This window comes from Myxine glutinosa, chromosome 6, assembly GCF_964187855.1.
Source record: "Myxine glutinosa chromosome 6, kmMyxGlut1.1, whole genome shotgun sequence".
Lineage (NCBI taxonomy): Eukaryota > Metazoa > Chordata > Myxini > Myxiniformes > Myxinidae > Myxine > Myxine glutinosa.
The window spans coordinates 130813072-130827145 of record NC_136266.1 but is presented as its reverse complement, the minus strand read 5'-3'; the positions used below and the strand labels follow the sequence as shown (position 1 = coordinate 130827145).

The 14074-nt window shown below is 48.0% G+C and overlaps 1 protein-coding gene across 5 annotated transcripts in view; it reads left to right on the top strand.

Annotated features, from left to right (window-relative positions):
* The window catches only part of LOC137430303 (protein LMBR1L), a 119211-nt gene that overhangs the window by 73111 nt on the left and 32026 nt on the right, over positions 1–14074 (top strand). For 3 of the 5 annotated variants that reach the window (XM_078780543.1, XM_078780541.1, XM_078780544.1), the window contains one exon: positions 2647–2763. In XM_078780543.1, coding sequence (XP_078636669.1) covers positions 2647–2763 — 117 coding nt within the window. The remainder of the gene's footprint in view (positions 1–2646; positions 2764–14074) is intronic. The other 2 variants (XM_068121080.2, XM_078780542.1) reach the window with 1 other exon arrangement.

Sequence of the window (14074 nt, the reverse complement as noted above, 5' to 3'; positions counted from 1 at the left end):
ACTTTGTTTCCTAATGGGATATGAATTTATATTTTAGACTGCCAGTATATATGAGCTTGTCTGAGTTGTTACTAGTGATTTAGTATAGTTTTTTTATTTATTTATATTTACAGAACTAAGACATTCTTTTCAAAGTATTGTGTTGAATCCAATATTTGCCTAGATAATTTCCAAATAAAATTATATAACAGACTGTGATAGATAATATTAAGTTGAAATTGGTACCATTGGATTCCTTGCCCCCAAAAACATACATTTAGATACCAGAATCAAGTCAATAGCTGCATTACGTCGAGATAATAGCAAATGTAGATTTCAAGTGGCGGCCATTTTGAAATCCAATATGGCGGACATAAAGAGAGAATTTCAAGTGGCCCAATATCTGAAAATGTTCGCAACATATTAATGTACATTTGTGCCAAATTTGGTGCTTGTATCACAAAATGCACAATTCTTTTGAATATTTGGGCTAAGCCGCCCCACTAAAAGGAGACCCAATGACTTTATGTATGTATTTAATGGATGAGGAAGGGAGAAAAAAGGACACGAGAGCATTTTATACATTTACAATGAAATACGTGCTCTCTGTGTATTTCCCTTATCCTCAAAGATAAGGAAGGGAGTCCTCACCTTATCAACTCCTCACACTGGGGGGATTGTGATCGGGCCCCAATCACACTACAGGAGAAAGACCAGGGAGAAATCGACAAGATAATGGAATGTCAGTCCCAAACCAGATGTGGGTCGCATGACCGACTTGAGCCGGCCCCAACGCATGAGCCACAGTGTGGCTTAAATGGCGGGAATTGAACAGGCGTCTCTGTGGCCGTAGGTCGTGACAGCAGCAGCTCTTACTAGGCACGTGCGACTCCTGCTCCGACCCCATCTGACCAACAGCTGTACCGACCTGAGCTGTACTGGCAACGAACACTGGCGCAAGGAACCACAAACCAAAAAATAAAAGAACCGAAGACCGAAACTCACAAACCGAACAAACCACTGGACGTGCTTCCACAACTTTTCTGTGCTCTCACGATGCGCCACCCCATGATGTGGACCCATCCTGTTCGCCCCACACCAGTTGGCTGTTCGGCCATTGATAAAAGGTTTTCTTTCCCCTTGGCCTCTCAAATGTCCGAGGCACTCTATGCTCCAAATCCTTTACCTTTGCGACATTGTGAGGCTGAATCTCCCCAATAAAAGCAGATACAACACAGATTACAAGGGAAATAACATTAACAAGCGTTACGCCTCGGTCCCCCGTCGGTGAAGTGATGAGTTGAAAAAGTGGAAGACGCAAGGCGGCCATCTTGGATTTTGACTTGGCGACCCAATTTCCAATGGCGTTTTTCCTTATGGCTAGATATACAAACACACCAGATTAGAAGTTGGTACTTCGCTTATTTTTCAAGCTATTCCGCTCACAAGGTTCAGACATACATGGCGGCGGCCATCTTGGATTTTGATGTGGCGACCCAATTTTCAATAGCGTTATTCCTTATGCGTAGATACACCCACACACCAGATTAGAAGTTAGTAGTTCGTTTCTTTTTCAAGATATTTCGCTCACAAGGTTCAGACATATATATGGTGGCGGCCATCTTGGATTTTGACGTGGCGACCCAATTTTCAATAGCGTTTTTCCTTATGGCTAGATACACAAACACACCAGATTAGAAGTTGGTACTTCGCTTATTTTTCAAGCTATTCCGCTCACAAGGTTCAGACATACATGGCGGCGGCCATCTTGGATTTTGATGTGGCGACCCAATTTTCAATAGCGTTATTCCTTATGCGTAGATACACCCACACACCAGATTAGAAGTTAGTAGTTCGTTTATTTTTCAAGATATTTCGCTCACAAGATTCAGACATATATATGGCGGCGGCCATGTTGGATTTTGACGTGGCGACCCAATTTTTAATAGCGTTCTTCCCTCTGCCTAGATACACCCACACACCAGATTAGACGTTGGTACTTCGCTTATTTTTCAATATATTCTGCTCACAAGGTTCGGATATACATGGCGGTGGCCATCTTGGATTTTGACGTAGCGACCCAATTTTCAATAGTGTTCTTCCTTATGCCTAGATACACCCACACACCAGATTAGAAGTTGGTCCTTCGCTTATTTTTCAAGATATTCCGCTCACAAGGTTCAGACATACATGGCGTCAGACATACATGGCGGCGGCCATCTTGGATTTTGACGTGGGTTGCACCCACACACCAAATTAGAATTCGGTCCTTCGCTTACGCACGCACGCACGCACGGACGCACGCACGCACGCACGGACGGGCAGACACACGGACGGAGGGGAAAACCATAGTCCCCCTTTCGCTCCGCGGTGCGACGGGGGAAAAAAGGGATTTAAGGGAAAAGTGGTTTGAGAAACAAACATGAGGAAGGGGTGATAACAGCCTGCAAAACAAATGTTTAATTGGTTCTGGAAACTCAATGTGATTAATGACTGAAAAAAGGTCTTCATGAGGCAAACATAGTTGTACCTCAATTTATGATCGCCATGAAAGGTTTGGCATTCCATCAGGGATTTTTGTAGCATGTGATAGCCACTTTGAGCATAATATTGAACTGACTGAAAATCCTTTGAACTGTGAAACACTGATTTGTGATTGTGCTGCAGGCTACGCCCTCTGCTGGACAAGCCCGACCAAACAAGTTCTCTTGGAACATCTTGTGTCCATCGCTTCCAGCAGGCAAAAGCTGGGTAAGACCACATCCTCGGTGTGTTGTGAGCAGGGTGAGACCCTACCGTGAGCCCTACTTGTGAGCAGTGTTGGTGGGTTAACCCACTTGAAATTACCTTTTACTTATCTAACCCCTTATTTTGTGGCCAACTGTTCAAATTGTTGTCTTGGTTGCCGTAACAATCGTGCCTTGCCAGCATTAATATATAATTCACATTTAGTTTTGTGGAAAGTTCATGTGGGAATAAAACAATCTAGCTTTGATTTATGCAACCAAGGATAATAAGAGTTGAATGCGGTAAATTTAGAGATAACCTTTGTGTTGTATGAAGCCCTTTTATATATTTCTATTTTTATTTATTTATATATATATATATATATATATATATATATATATATATATACAGTATATATATATATATATATATATATATATACAGTATATATATGTATATATATATATATATATATATATATATATATATATATATATATATATATATATATATATATATACAGTATATATATATATATATATATATATATATATATATATATATATATATATATATATATATATATATATATATATATATATTGTTACGGACACGACTTATTGAGATGTTATGCTGGGCCGAGCGGAATGGCCGCCGTGTTCGCACAGTTTACCCGATTATACTCGAACGTTGGCCGAATCGCGCTATGCTAAATCAATTAAGGAAAGGACACAACGGCTGGGATTAAATGACACGACACCAGGGGTACAGTTCTCAAGACCTCCGGAGGAGGTTATAATATGGGATATGCAGAACGTTTAGATTACACGGACAAGAGGTACAGCATAGAAAGGTGGGCACTTAAATACGGTCTTATCTTAGCCCCGACAGACCACAGATAAACAGGACAAGACCGTCTCACACAGGGATTGATGGCAGGGGAGGGCAGGTAGTCGATGGCTCAAGGTGCACCTTGGCTCAGGGGCAGAATCGACCCGGTCCGGTCCAGAGATGCGGGAGGTATCTCTCAGCGCTAGGAGGTGACGTTCTTTCTCCAAGCTGGGGGCGCATCTGACGTCACCTCCGGTAAGTGGCTGCGTATATCCAGCGGGGAGTGACACGCCCTCGGCTCGTTAGCTCCGCCCAGATGGAATCGGTCCGCCGCTTCTTATTGGGTGCGGGGGGTTACCGGGCTCCGCCCTTGACGAGGAGCTGACAGTCAGCCCCTTCGTGGTAACCCCGTCGGAGCACATGGGCAATGGCGGCTAACCAAGCCGGAGTGAGGACGCCCACTCCCCGCGCCGTCGCCGCGCCGCCCCCCGCTGTTGTTGTAGTTGTTGTTGTAGTTCCATGAGATGATGGGAGGATGCGGAGACGAGATTGTGGGGAGGTATTGGGAGGTCCTAAACTTACTACTGGTGCCATACAATCACATTCTGGTGCAACGAAGAGTCATCATTAATGGAAACGAGTCCTTAACTGACATAGACTAAGAATAACTAGCAAGATGTCCTATAGTTGTCTACGTGAGATGCGGTGAACCTGGGCACGACATTTAATGGGGGAAAAAGGGGAAGGTCGGTTCTACAGAGTGTTGTTTACAGACAATGGGACTAGGGAATGGGGGATTGGGGATAGTTGGGGAGTATTGGGGAAATAGGGGAATATTTACAAGCGGATATGGATGGAGGCCAAATCCCATATCCGCAACATTGCACCCTTCTCTACCTCGGGGCGTCCCGACCCGATAAATTTTTACCTACTTTAGTGTGGCACTCAGATGTAGTTCCCTCTACTATTAACTCTACCCTGAGTGCGACAGTTTTACAGATGTTCACAAATGAGTAAATATGTCCCCCTGCGACGTTGCACCCTTCTCCTCACAGAAACACACCCACAGGATAACCGAATCGCGGAAAGAATTCTCAAACTAAACATACAGCCGGTAGGGAGCATTATTTACACAAGACTACACTGATATTTACACTACGATCCAGGACCTGTTTTTGGAGGAACACATGCAGATGTTATGCATAGAGAGAGCACGCATGCCAGCATCGATACACCAACCCACGAGTGCTCTGTGGCCCAACGGCCTTTAATAATATGCAGAGCACCCCTTCCAAGCACCAAAAGCACCACCCCATAACACAGTCAGCACCATCCGGTGCACCAATAAAGTGTTCATAGTCACCGGTGGTGTCGCAGCCGGCCGATGTTCTGCCGCTGGTCTTGCCTTCTTGAAGCACTTGGCCTTCTAGCTTCCTTAAAAAATAAAGAAAGGCGCCAACCGCGTCCATTTCTGAATTGTGGCCGTCAGGAGGCCAACTATTAGTGGTTCACCTGTATGGCATAGGTGCCACGTTGACCCATAGGTCCATCCACGGGTGGTGCTTGCCCGCAAGAGAACTGCGGTCCATGGTGGGCGGCCACAAAAATTGCGGTCCATATGGTGTATCGATCCCGGCAGCAAGCAGCGAAAGTGCAGGCCCACAACTGCGGAGCCAGCACCTCTCTCTCCTCTCTCTCTGCCCCAAAGCCAGATCCTCGGAGGTGGGAGACAAAAGAAGAAGACAAGTGAGTAAGGTGGTAAGGGCGCAAAAGTGCACGCAATACAAGGTGATGCACACTGGGGGCACATGGGAACCAGGTGAGACAGGTACGTTCCTACCGTACGCCCCCCCCCCCCCCCACCAGGTAACCTACATTGCCCCTCCCTTACCCCTTACTGTATCCACAAAACACAACACTACCCATAAACATCTACTTTACAAATCAACAAACGTCCCTACTGTCTTCCCCGTTCCTCCCATAAACCAAATTCGTCTTCTCTCCCTCCTAACCAATCAAATTTGCCATTTTCAACTCTCATCAAAATTTGCCATCTCCAACTCAACATCATAATTTGCCATCACCAATTCATCATCAGTCCCTCCTAGGGAGGGAGAGATGGAATCACCCCAATGTCTCATCCACGTCGTGATGCGTCTCACAAATCCAACAGCAATTCTCCTTTCCTGCACACAGAACAAAGAAACACAGGTGTGGAGTCATCATCACCACAGGCAAGTGGCTGCGTATGGTGCGACAGGTTCATCAATCCTAACTATTTCCTAAATGACTTTAACAACTTTACATTACCCGGGGTCTTTCCCTGCCAATCCATTGGCCAACTTACACTATGGGTTCTAAAAACCAATTCCCATTGACCAAACTGTGGTGCTTTTCAATTTGGGGTCTCACTCCCCCGATTCATCTCCCGGTGCCCTCGCATAATTTCTGGGCCGCGACGTGTAGCTCTCCCCGCAGGTCTACCCACCTGCACACCTCCACCACTGCAGTTGCCTCCGAGCTTACCTGCTCCTTACCCTAACCTAACTACCTGGGGAAGGCCCTCTGGCGCTCTCCCCACTCAGTGCCCTCTCTGGCACTGGGCTACCCGGGTCCGTCCTCCGGATCCTCGGGCCACACTGACACTAACGGCTCCCAGAGCCCACCTGCGGCCTCACCTGGCCGACATCCTCACAGTGGTGGAGTGCCCAACCAACTACACACACTAACAGGCTACACGCCCAGCCATTTCCACAACACTAATGCACCCATCCACAATACCATTCTGCAACCGCACCACAAATGCCAATATCCAACCACAATTTACCTATACCCTCTACCTCACACTTACACTACCTGCCCCGGGTACTCGTGAAAGGGGTCCACTCTTCCCCCATCCACACCTTCGCACCATGCACACCACTCCGTACCACTTACTCCAACTCTCTCCACACCACTCATTCTCTGCTCCATATATTCCACACACCTGTACTTGCATACCTGTGCTCTCACACCTGGTGCCACCTGCACCCTTCTCTCCCCAAGCGCATTCGCGCTGATCCACACACTCACTACTCATACACTGCTCCACACACCTGTCCAGTTGCACACCTGTGCAATCACACCTGTTCAATTCTCACACACACGGCATCATCTCAGCTAACTACTCCCTTCTGAAACTTGCGCTTCCCAGTCGTCCCTTTAAACTATTGCGCTCCCACGTCATTATCATCCACACTAATCTACCTGCGTCCCCACTACAGGTATCAGTCACTAACTAAACTTAACGTTACCTAATGTCATCTTCGCTAGATCCCTATCAATATCCTAACCCACCCTGGCTAGTTTTCACTACCATACACCCCATAAACTATAGCTCCTTTGCCCCACCTTGTGAGGGATGACAGAGTTGCCATCCCACCACATCGGGCATCTCCCACTACCAATTTTGCACATCAAATTTCAACAAATCAAAAATTTGCCAATCACTACTCATCATCTGCCAATCATTACTGCCAATCCTTTGCCAATCATCAAATTTTGTTTTTCTCTAATTTTTGGGGCCAAAACACTATCCTCGTCATTACAGTCAACTTACTAATGCCTCTCGGTGCGCCAATTTACCTCTAAAGCTCGGCTGCGTACAGCCAAGCCATGAATGCGGGTTGTTTGGTGCCAGCGGCTGGATACGTCCCGCATTCGGGGCAAGGACGGGGGCTTACCCGGCCCGAGATCCCACGCACCACCTCGGCGTGGAGCCATCCAATGTCCCGATCTCGACCTGCCGGCACGTCTCAATAGAAAGTGGTCGCCATGATGACCCTTCCTATCGGGCTGCCCGCTCCGCCTAGTGGAGCCCGGACGCGGCCGTTCCACGCGAGGCCCAGCGTGGATCGCGCACGGCGGTCCTTTCGAACCCGCCGTGGCTCGGATCCCCGCTGGTTCTCGCGGCACGCGAAGCCCGGCACGCACCGAGGGCCCGCTTCGGCTAAAAGTCGACCTAACCTCTAACCCGGTTATCGTCGATGCCTCACCTGGATGCTTACAAGCATACGCTACCCCTTTCGTGCTCATACATCCAGCCGTTTCCATGCTCCTCGTCGTACCTTCTCTAACACACCCAGCTACACTCATTCCACTCCCAGCCTTGGTCACACACCTGACCACCGAACACTTTGGCACACATTCGTTGGTCGCACACCTCACCAACACACCTCTTCGCGCCCCCTCCTCGGTCACCTCCTCTGTGACAATCACAGGTGTGCTCTCACTCGCACACCCAACCACGTGCCTCACTACCAATTCCAGCGTGCATTCCCACTCACGCTCTACCATTCCAGGTGTGCATCCTTCCATTCCAGGTGTACATCCTTTCTCACCTGTCACAACCAACTCACGCTCCGTGTCACTCTTACTACTCTCACCTCCATTCTTGACAGCGCACTCACCCTTACTCTTGACAGCGCACTCTTTCCTCATGCACCCGTCCGTTACACACCTTTCTCGCGCCCACTCTTGCGCACACTCTCCCGTCACACCCTCTGTAACACTTACCACACCGCGCTTCCATGTGCTCCCTCGCACATGCGCTACGACCGACTCACTCTCGCCAGCACCCTCACTCCTTGGCACGCACTTTTTCCTCACACACCCCAGAGTCGGACTTTCTCGCACACCTCCTTTTTCGCACACCAGACCTGTCGCACACTTCACCAACGGCCTCTCACGAACACCCGGGTCCATCTCGACCCACAAACTCATTAAATCACCTGGCGCATCATACGCACGACCATATTGGTCACCACTTACACCGGGTCCTCTTCCTCTTCGCTTCTCCTCCATCACCTGCGAATCCCTCATCCGGTTAATGAGCACATCATCACGATCCGAACACAGACTTTGGACCAATTCTTTTATCTCCTCTTTTATCTCTTTCTTATCCCCTCTCCGTCGCTTCTTAATTTCGCTCACCCCTTCTTCCACTTCTTCTAATTTCTCCTTCACCTCTTTTATTTCCCGGTACGTCTCCTCAAGCTCGTCCTCCAAGGCTACCTTGACCGTTTCCATGTGCGTCCTCACCTGCCGGTCCTTCGTCTCCATTACCTCTGTCACCTCGTCCAACCTCGTTGTCAGTCCCTCACGTACCATCTGACATTCCCTCTTCGTCGCTACCAAGTCATTTTTTAGGTCATTTTGTGTCGCTTTTAACCCTCCTATTACCGCTGTGTTCTTCTTTACCTGGTCCGTTAGTTCTTTTTGTCCCTCTGTCAGTTGTTCTACTTCCTGCGTCAGGTCCTCTATGCCCCCTTGTAACTTTACAGTCCCCTTTCTCACCTCCTTCTCCATGTGCTCCTTACAGTGCCTCACCTCCTCGCGCACTCCTCCGACCTCCTCACTCACACCTCTTCTGATCTCTTCTCCCATCACTTGCATCTCCTGCCCAGATGCCACCCTCATCTGCTCCATTTCCTCCCTGTGAGCATCCAGTTTGGTTTCTACCCCCATTCTGACCCCCTCTATCTGCTGCCCCATTTGTTTAACTTCCCTTTCCGCTTGGGTGCTCATGTCCCTCAATTTGCCTTCCATCCTGTTTTCTAACCCCTCTAACCCATTTTTCACTCCCTCTATCTGATTCTCCTGGGCAGCCATTCTATTTTCTACCCCCGTTAACCCCTCCTGTATTTCCCCTAATCTATTGTCTAATTTCCCAAATTTCTTGTCTAATCCCTTAAAATTATTGTCTAACCCCTCACCGGTACCCCTCGCTTCGTCCCTCATTACTCCCAATTGCTCACTCTGAGCCCTCATTTCCTCCCTCATTTTCTCGCTATTCTGGGCCATAAGGGCCTTCATTTGTATGAAAAAAAGGTCCAAATCTACCAGCGGCGCTACTACGGTCGCGGGCGTGGGCGCCGTGGCCATGTGCGAGGCGCCATTTTGCGCGCCCGAAACCTCGTGCGCGACGACGCTATTTTGCGAACCTGCCACCCTCACTGCTTCGCTCTCCTCATGTCCCTCATTTTGGTCCTGGATCGACCCTGCCTCACTCTCCTCTACCGGAACCCAGCCGTCTTGGTCTGCCATAGCGCGACTTTCAAAATTCGGGTTTTTATTTTTTTTGTAAAACACAATCAAATTTCGCCGTTATAATTTCGAGCGCGTGAAACGCGCTCCGGGACCGATCCCACTTCCCGACACCAATTGTTACTCTAATAGTACAATTGGTGTTCCAAAATTTGGGCTAAATGAATTTAGTCCCAGGTCCGAATCCAACTCCTCGACACCAATTGTTACGGACACGACTTATTGAGATGTTATGCTGGGCCGAGCGGAATGGCCGCCGTGTTCGCACAGTTTACCCGATTATACTCGAACGTTGGCCGAATCGCGCTATGCTAAATCAATTAAGGAAAGGACACAACGGCTAGGATTAAATGACACGACACCAGGGGTACAGTTCTCAAGACCTCCGGAGGAGGTTATAATATGGGATATGCAGAACGTTTAGATTACACGGACAAGAGGTACAGCATAGAAAGGTGGGCACTTAAATACGGTCTTATCTTAGCCCCGACAGACCACAGATAAACGGGACAAGACTGACTCACACAGGGATTGATGGCAGGGGAGGGCAGGTAGTCGATGGCTCAAGGTGCACCTTGGCTCAGGGGCAGAATCGACCCGGTCCGGTCCAGAGATGCGGGAGGTATCTCTCAGCGCTAGGAGGTGACGTTCTTTCTCCAAGCTGGGGGCGCATCTGACGTCACCTCCGGTAAGTGGCTGCATATATCCAGCGGGGAGTGACACGCCCTCGGCTCGTTAGCTCCGCCCAGATGGAATCGGTCCGCCACTTCTTATTGGGTGCGGGGGGTTACCGGGCTCCGCCCTTGACGAGGAGCTGACAGTCAGCCCCTTCGTGGTAACCCCGTCGGAGCACATGGGCAATGGCGGCTAACCAAGCCGGAGTGAGGACGCCCACTCCCCGCGCCGTCGCCGCGCCGCCCCCCGCTGTTGTTGTAGTTGTTGTTGTAGTTCCATGAGATGATGGGAGGATGCGGAGATGAGATTGTGGGGAGGTATTGGGAGGTCCTAAACTTACTACTGGTGCCATACAATCACATTCTGGTGCAACGAAGAGTCATCATTAATGGAAACGAGTCCTTAACTGACATAGACTAAGAATAACTAGCAAGATGTCCTATAGTTGTCTACGTGAGATGCGGTGAACCTGGGCACGACATTTAATGGGGGAAAAAGGGGAAGGTCGGTTCTACAGAGTGTTGTTTACAGACAATGGGACTAGGGAATGGGGGATTGGGGATAGTTGGGGAGTATTGGGGAAATAGGGGAATATTTACAAGCGGATATGGATGGAGGCCAAATCCCATATCCGCAACAATATATATATATATATATATATATATATATATATATATATATATATATATATATATATAATATATATATTGTTGCGGATCTCAGCGCCGGCCCTCTCCCCTTACCAAGGGGGGATTAGTCCCCTTGTCTTTGACTGGCCGACGGGACCCGGGACCTATGACGTCCTTCCCGGACAGCGCGAAATAGGGTCGTAGGACTAGAATCACTATTACCTAATTACTCGCGCTGCCCTTAAACGAGGAAATAAGCCCCACATGAATCACGTGTGCTGAGACGCCGAGCGGTGCGTACACGCGATCCGTGCCGTTTAGTTGGTGAACCCGGTTCTAGCGATCTTACTCGTACCACGCTTAGCCAATGGAGAAATCACACAGGCGATAAAATTGGGAAGAAAGGAATAACAGGATTTATTTACACTATTTACAATGATTCAGAGAAAAGAGTACACAGTGCAGCCTTAAAAACAGTCTTAACATAATCCCCAGAACAAACGGGCCCGTCTCACACACAGACACACTCACACAGGGTTTGCAGCTGCAGGATGATGTTCACCACGTCCAGGGATGGCTCTCGTGCAGCTCCCTCCGGCCTCTGGTTCGTCCTGGGCAGATGGTAAGTAGAGGGGCAGGAGCTCTCCGTGTGTCGTTTGGCGCACACGGGATAATATGGGGCGAACGGTAGGGTCTGGGCTCTGGCGGTTGGCGGTTAACACTGGCGGCTATTGCCGCGTTCACTTGCGTGGCTGAATAGGCTATATTCGCCACCGGCGCGTACGTTATACTGAGATATAGTGTAATGCCCCCAAAGCGAGCGCTGCGAATCACGTTCTTCACAGTCCTCTCGCGTGTGCTTTCCCCTTGCGAGTTCTCCCGTGCCAATCAGTCCTCCTCGTTCTCCCTCGTGCTCTCTCTCGTGCTCCTTGGAACAAATCCTCTGTGCAAGTCCTGTTCAAGGGCTTTGTGCAGACTTTTATAGGCACGCCCCGCGAACCTTCTAGCACTTACCAGACGCGCCTTACCACGCCCTGTCACGCCATGCCGTTAGAGCCCTGGTTGGCTGGTGGCCCTACCGTCATCGCCTCTGACGCGCTGCCTTGACGCCGCCCCACCCCGACCCCGCGCTCCTCCCTCTTAGGCCTACCTCGTGTTACTCGATTAGTGAGCGAGCAAAGGGCAGCAAACGCTGCTGGCAGCCAAAGCGTAATAAATGCTGCGGGTAGCCAAAGCGTAACAAACTGAGGGATCAGCCAAATGGGGTGCGGGATCAATTATGCCTATGGAGGTGGAACTTGGAGGGTGGACGTAAAAATGAAGGGACCTAAACTCATGTCTTTACACAACACAGATATTACTAGTGGAAATGGCCTATACTTACACATACTATGACATAACTAATACTCTAAGGTGGCCTACTTGTTGCTCGTGGACTAACTATGGGGGGCAACCCTTTAACCTTTAATGATCAATATGTGCCAATCTCAAAACCGTAGCAATATTTATATATATACAGTCACGTGAAAAAGTAAGTACAACCCATATAAAGTTTTGACTTTTTCAACATATTTCAACATACAGCTATTTGATCTTCATTTCAACAATATTGATAGATAAAGGTGATATAATATAACAAATATCATGAAACATTTACATTTTGTAGTCCATTGTATAATTTTAATAAACACAAATGCAAATTTCGCATGTGGAAAAAGTAAGTACACCCCTACATTTATCACTACTTCAAATACCTAAAATTAGAATCAGGTGCACCATCTCAGGTGCAAATGATTAGAACATCGTCAGAGAGGATCTTGGAGGAACCTGTCTTATTTAAATCTCAGACATTTAGTTTGGTTTGCTCTTTGTTGTTGAAGTGTACGGCATCACCATGCCTAGATCAAAAGAGCTCTCTGAAGCCTTCAGAAAGAAGGTGAGAGATGCCTACGAGTCTGGGAAGGGATTTAAAAAGATCTCCAAACAATTTTAAATCAATCATTCGACTGTCCGGAAGATCATCTACAAGTGGAGAAGATTCCAAACAACTGCCAACTTGTTCAGGCCAGGCCACCCCAGCAAGTTCAGCCCGAGAGCAGACCGCAAGATGCTGAAAGAAGTCTCTAAGGACCCCAGAATGTCATCACGCGACCTACAGGTAGCTCTTGCCACTTCTGATGTCAAAGTGCACGAGTCTACCATTAGAAAGAGGCTGCACAAATTTGATCTACATGGGAGGTGTGCCAGGAGGAAACCTTTGCTGTCCAGAAAGAACATCAGGGTAAGACTAAAGTTTGCCAATGAGCACCGAGGCAAAGACCAGCACTTCTGGAACAATGTGCTCTGGACAGATGAGTTAAAGGTAGAGCTATTTGACCACAGTGCCAGAAGGCATGTTTGGCGAAAACTAAAGACAGCATTTGACCACAAGAACCTGATACCAACTGTAAAGCATGGTGGGGGAAATATTATGGTTTGGGGCAGCTTTGCTGCATCACGGCCTGTGCAGCTCACCGTCATATAATCCACTATGAATTCTTCATTGTTCCAGAGGGTGCTTAAGGATAATGTGAGGCCATCTGTCGGAAAGTTGAAGCTCAACCGAAGGTGGACCTTGCAACATGACAATGACCCTAAACATACCAGTAAATCCACCAAGGAATGGCTGAAAAGAAAGAAATGGAGGGTTCTGGAATGGCCAAGTCAAAGCCAGGATCTAAATCCCATCGAGATGTTGTGGGGGGATTTGAAAGGAGCTGTGAATGCAAGAAACTCCTCAAACATCGCACAGCTGAAAGAATTCTGCATGGAGGAGTGGGCAAAAATTTCTCCCAGTCGATGTCAGAGACAGGTAGACAGTTATAAGAAACGCCCACTTGAGGTTGTTTCTGCCAAAGGGGGCAATACCACCTCTTGGAGCCAAGGGTGTACTTACTTTTTCCACATGCGAAACAATGGACTACAAAATGTAAATGTTTCATGATATTTGTTATATTATATCACCTTTATCTATCAATATTGTTGAAATGAAGATCAAATAGCTGTATGTTGAAATATGTTGAAAAAGTCAAAACTTTACATGGGGTGTACTTACTTTTTCACGTGACTGTATGTGTATGTATATATTGTTATGGACGCGGTTTAGATGT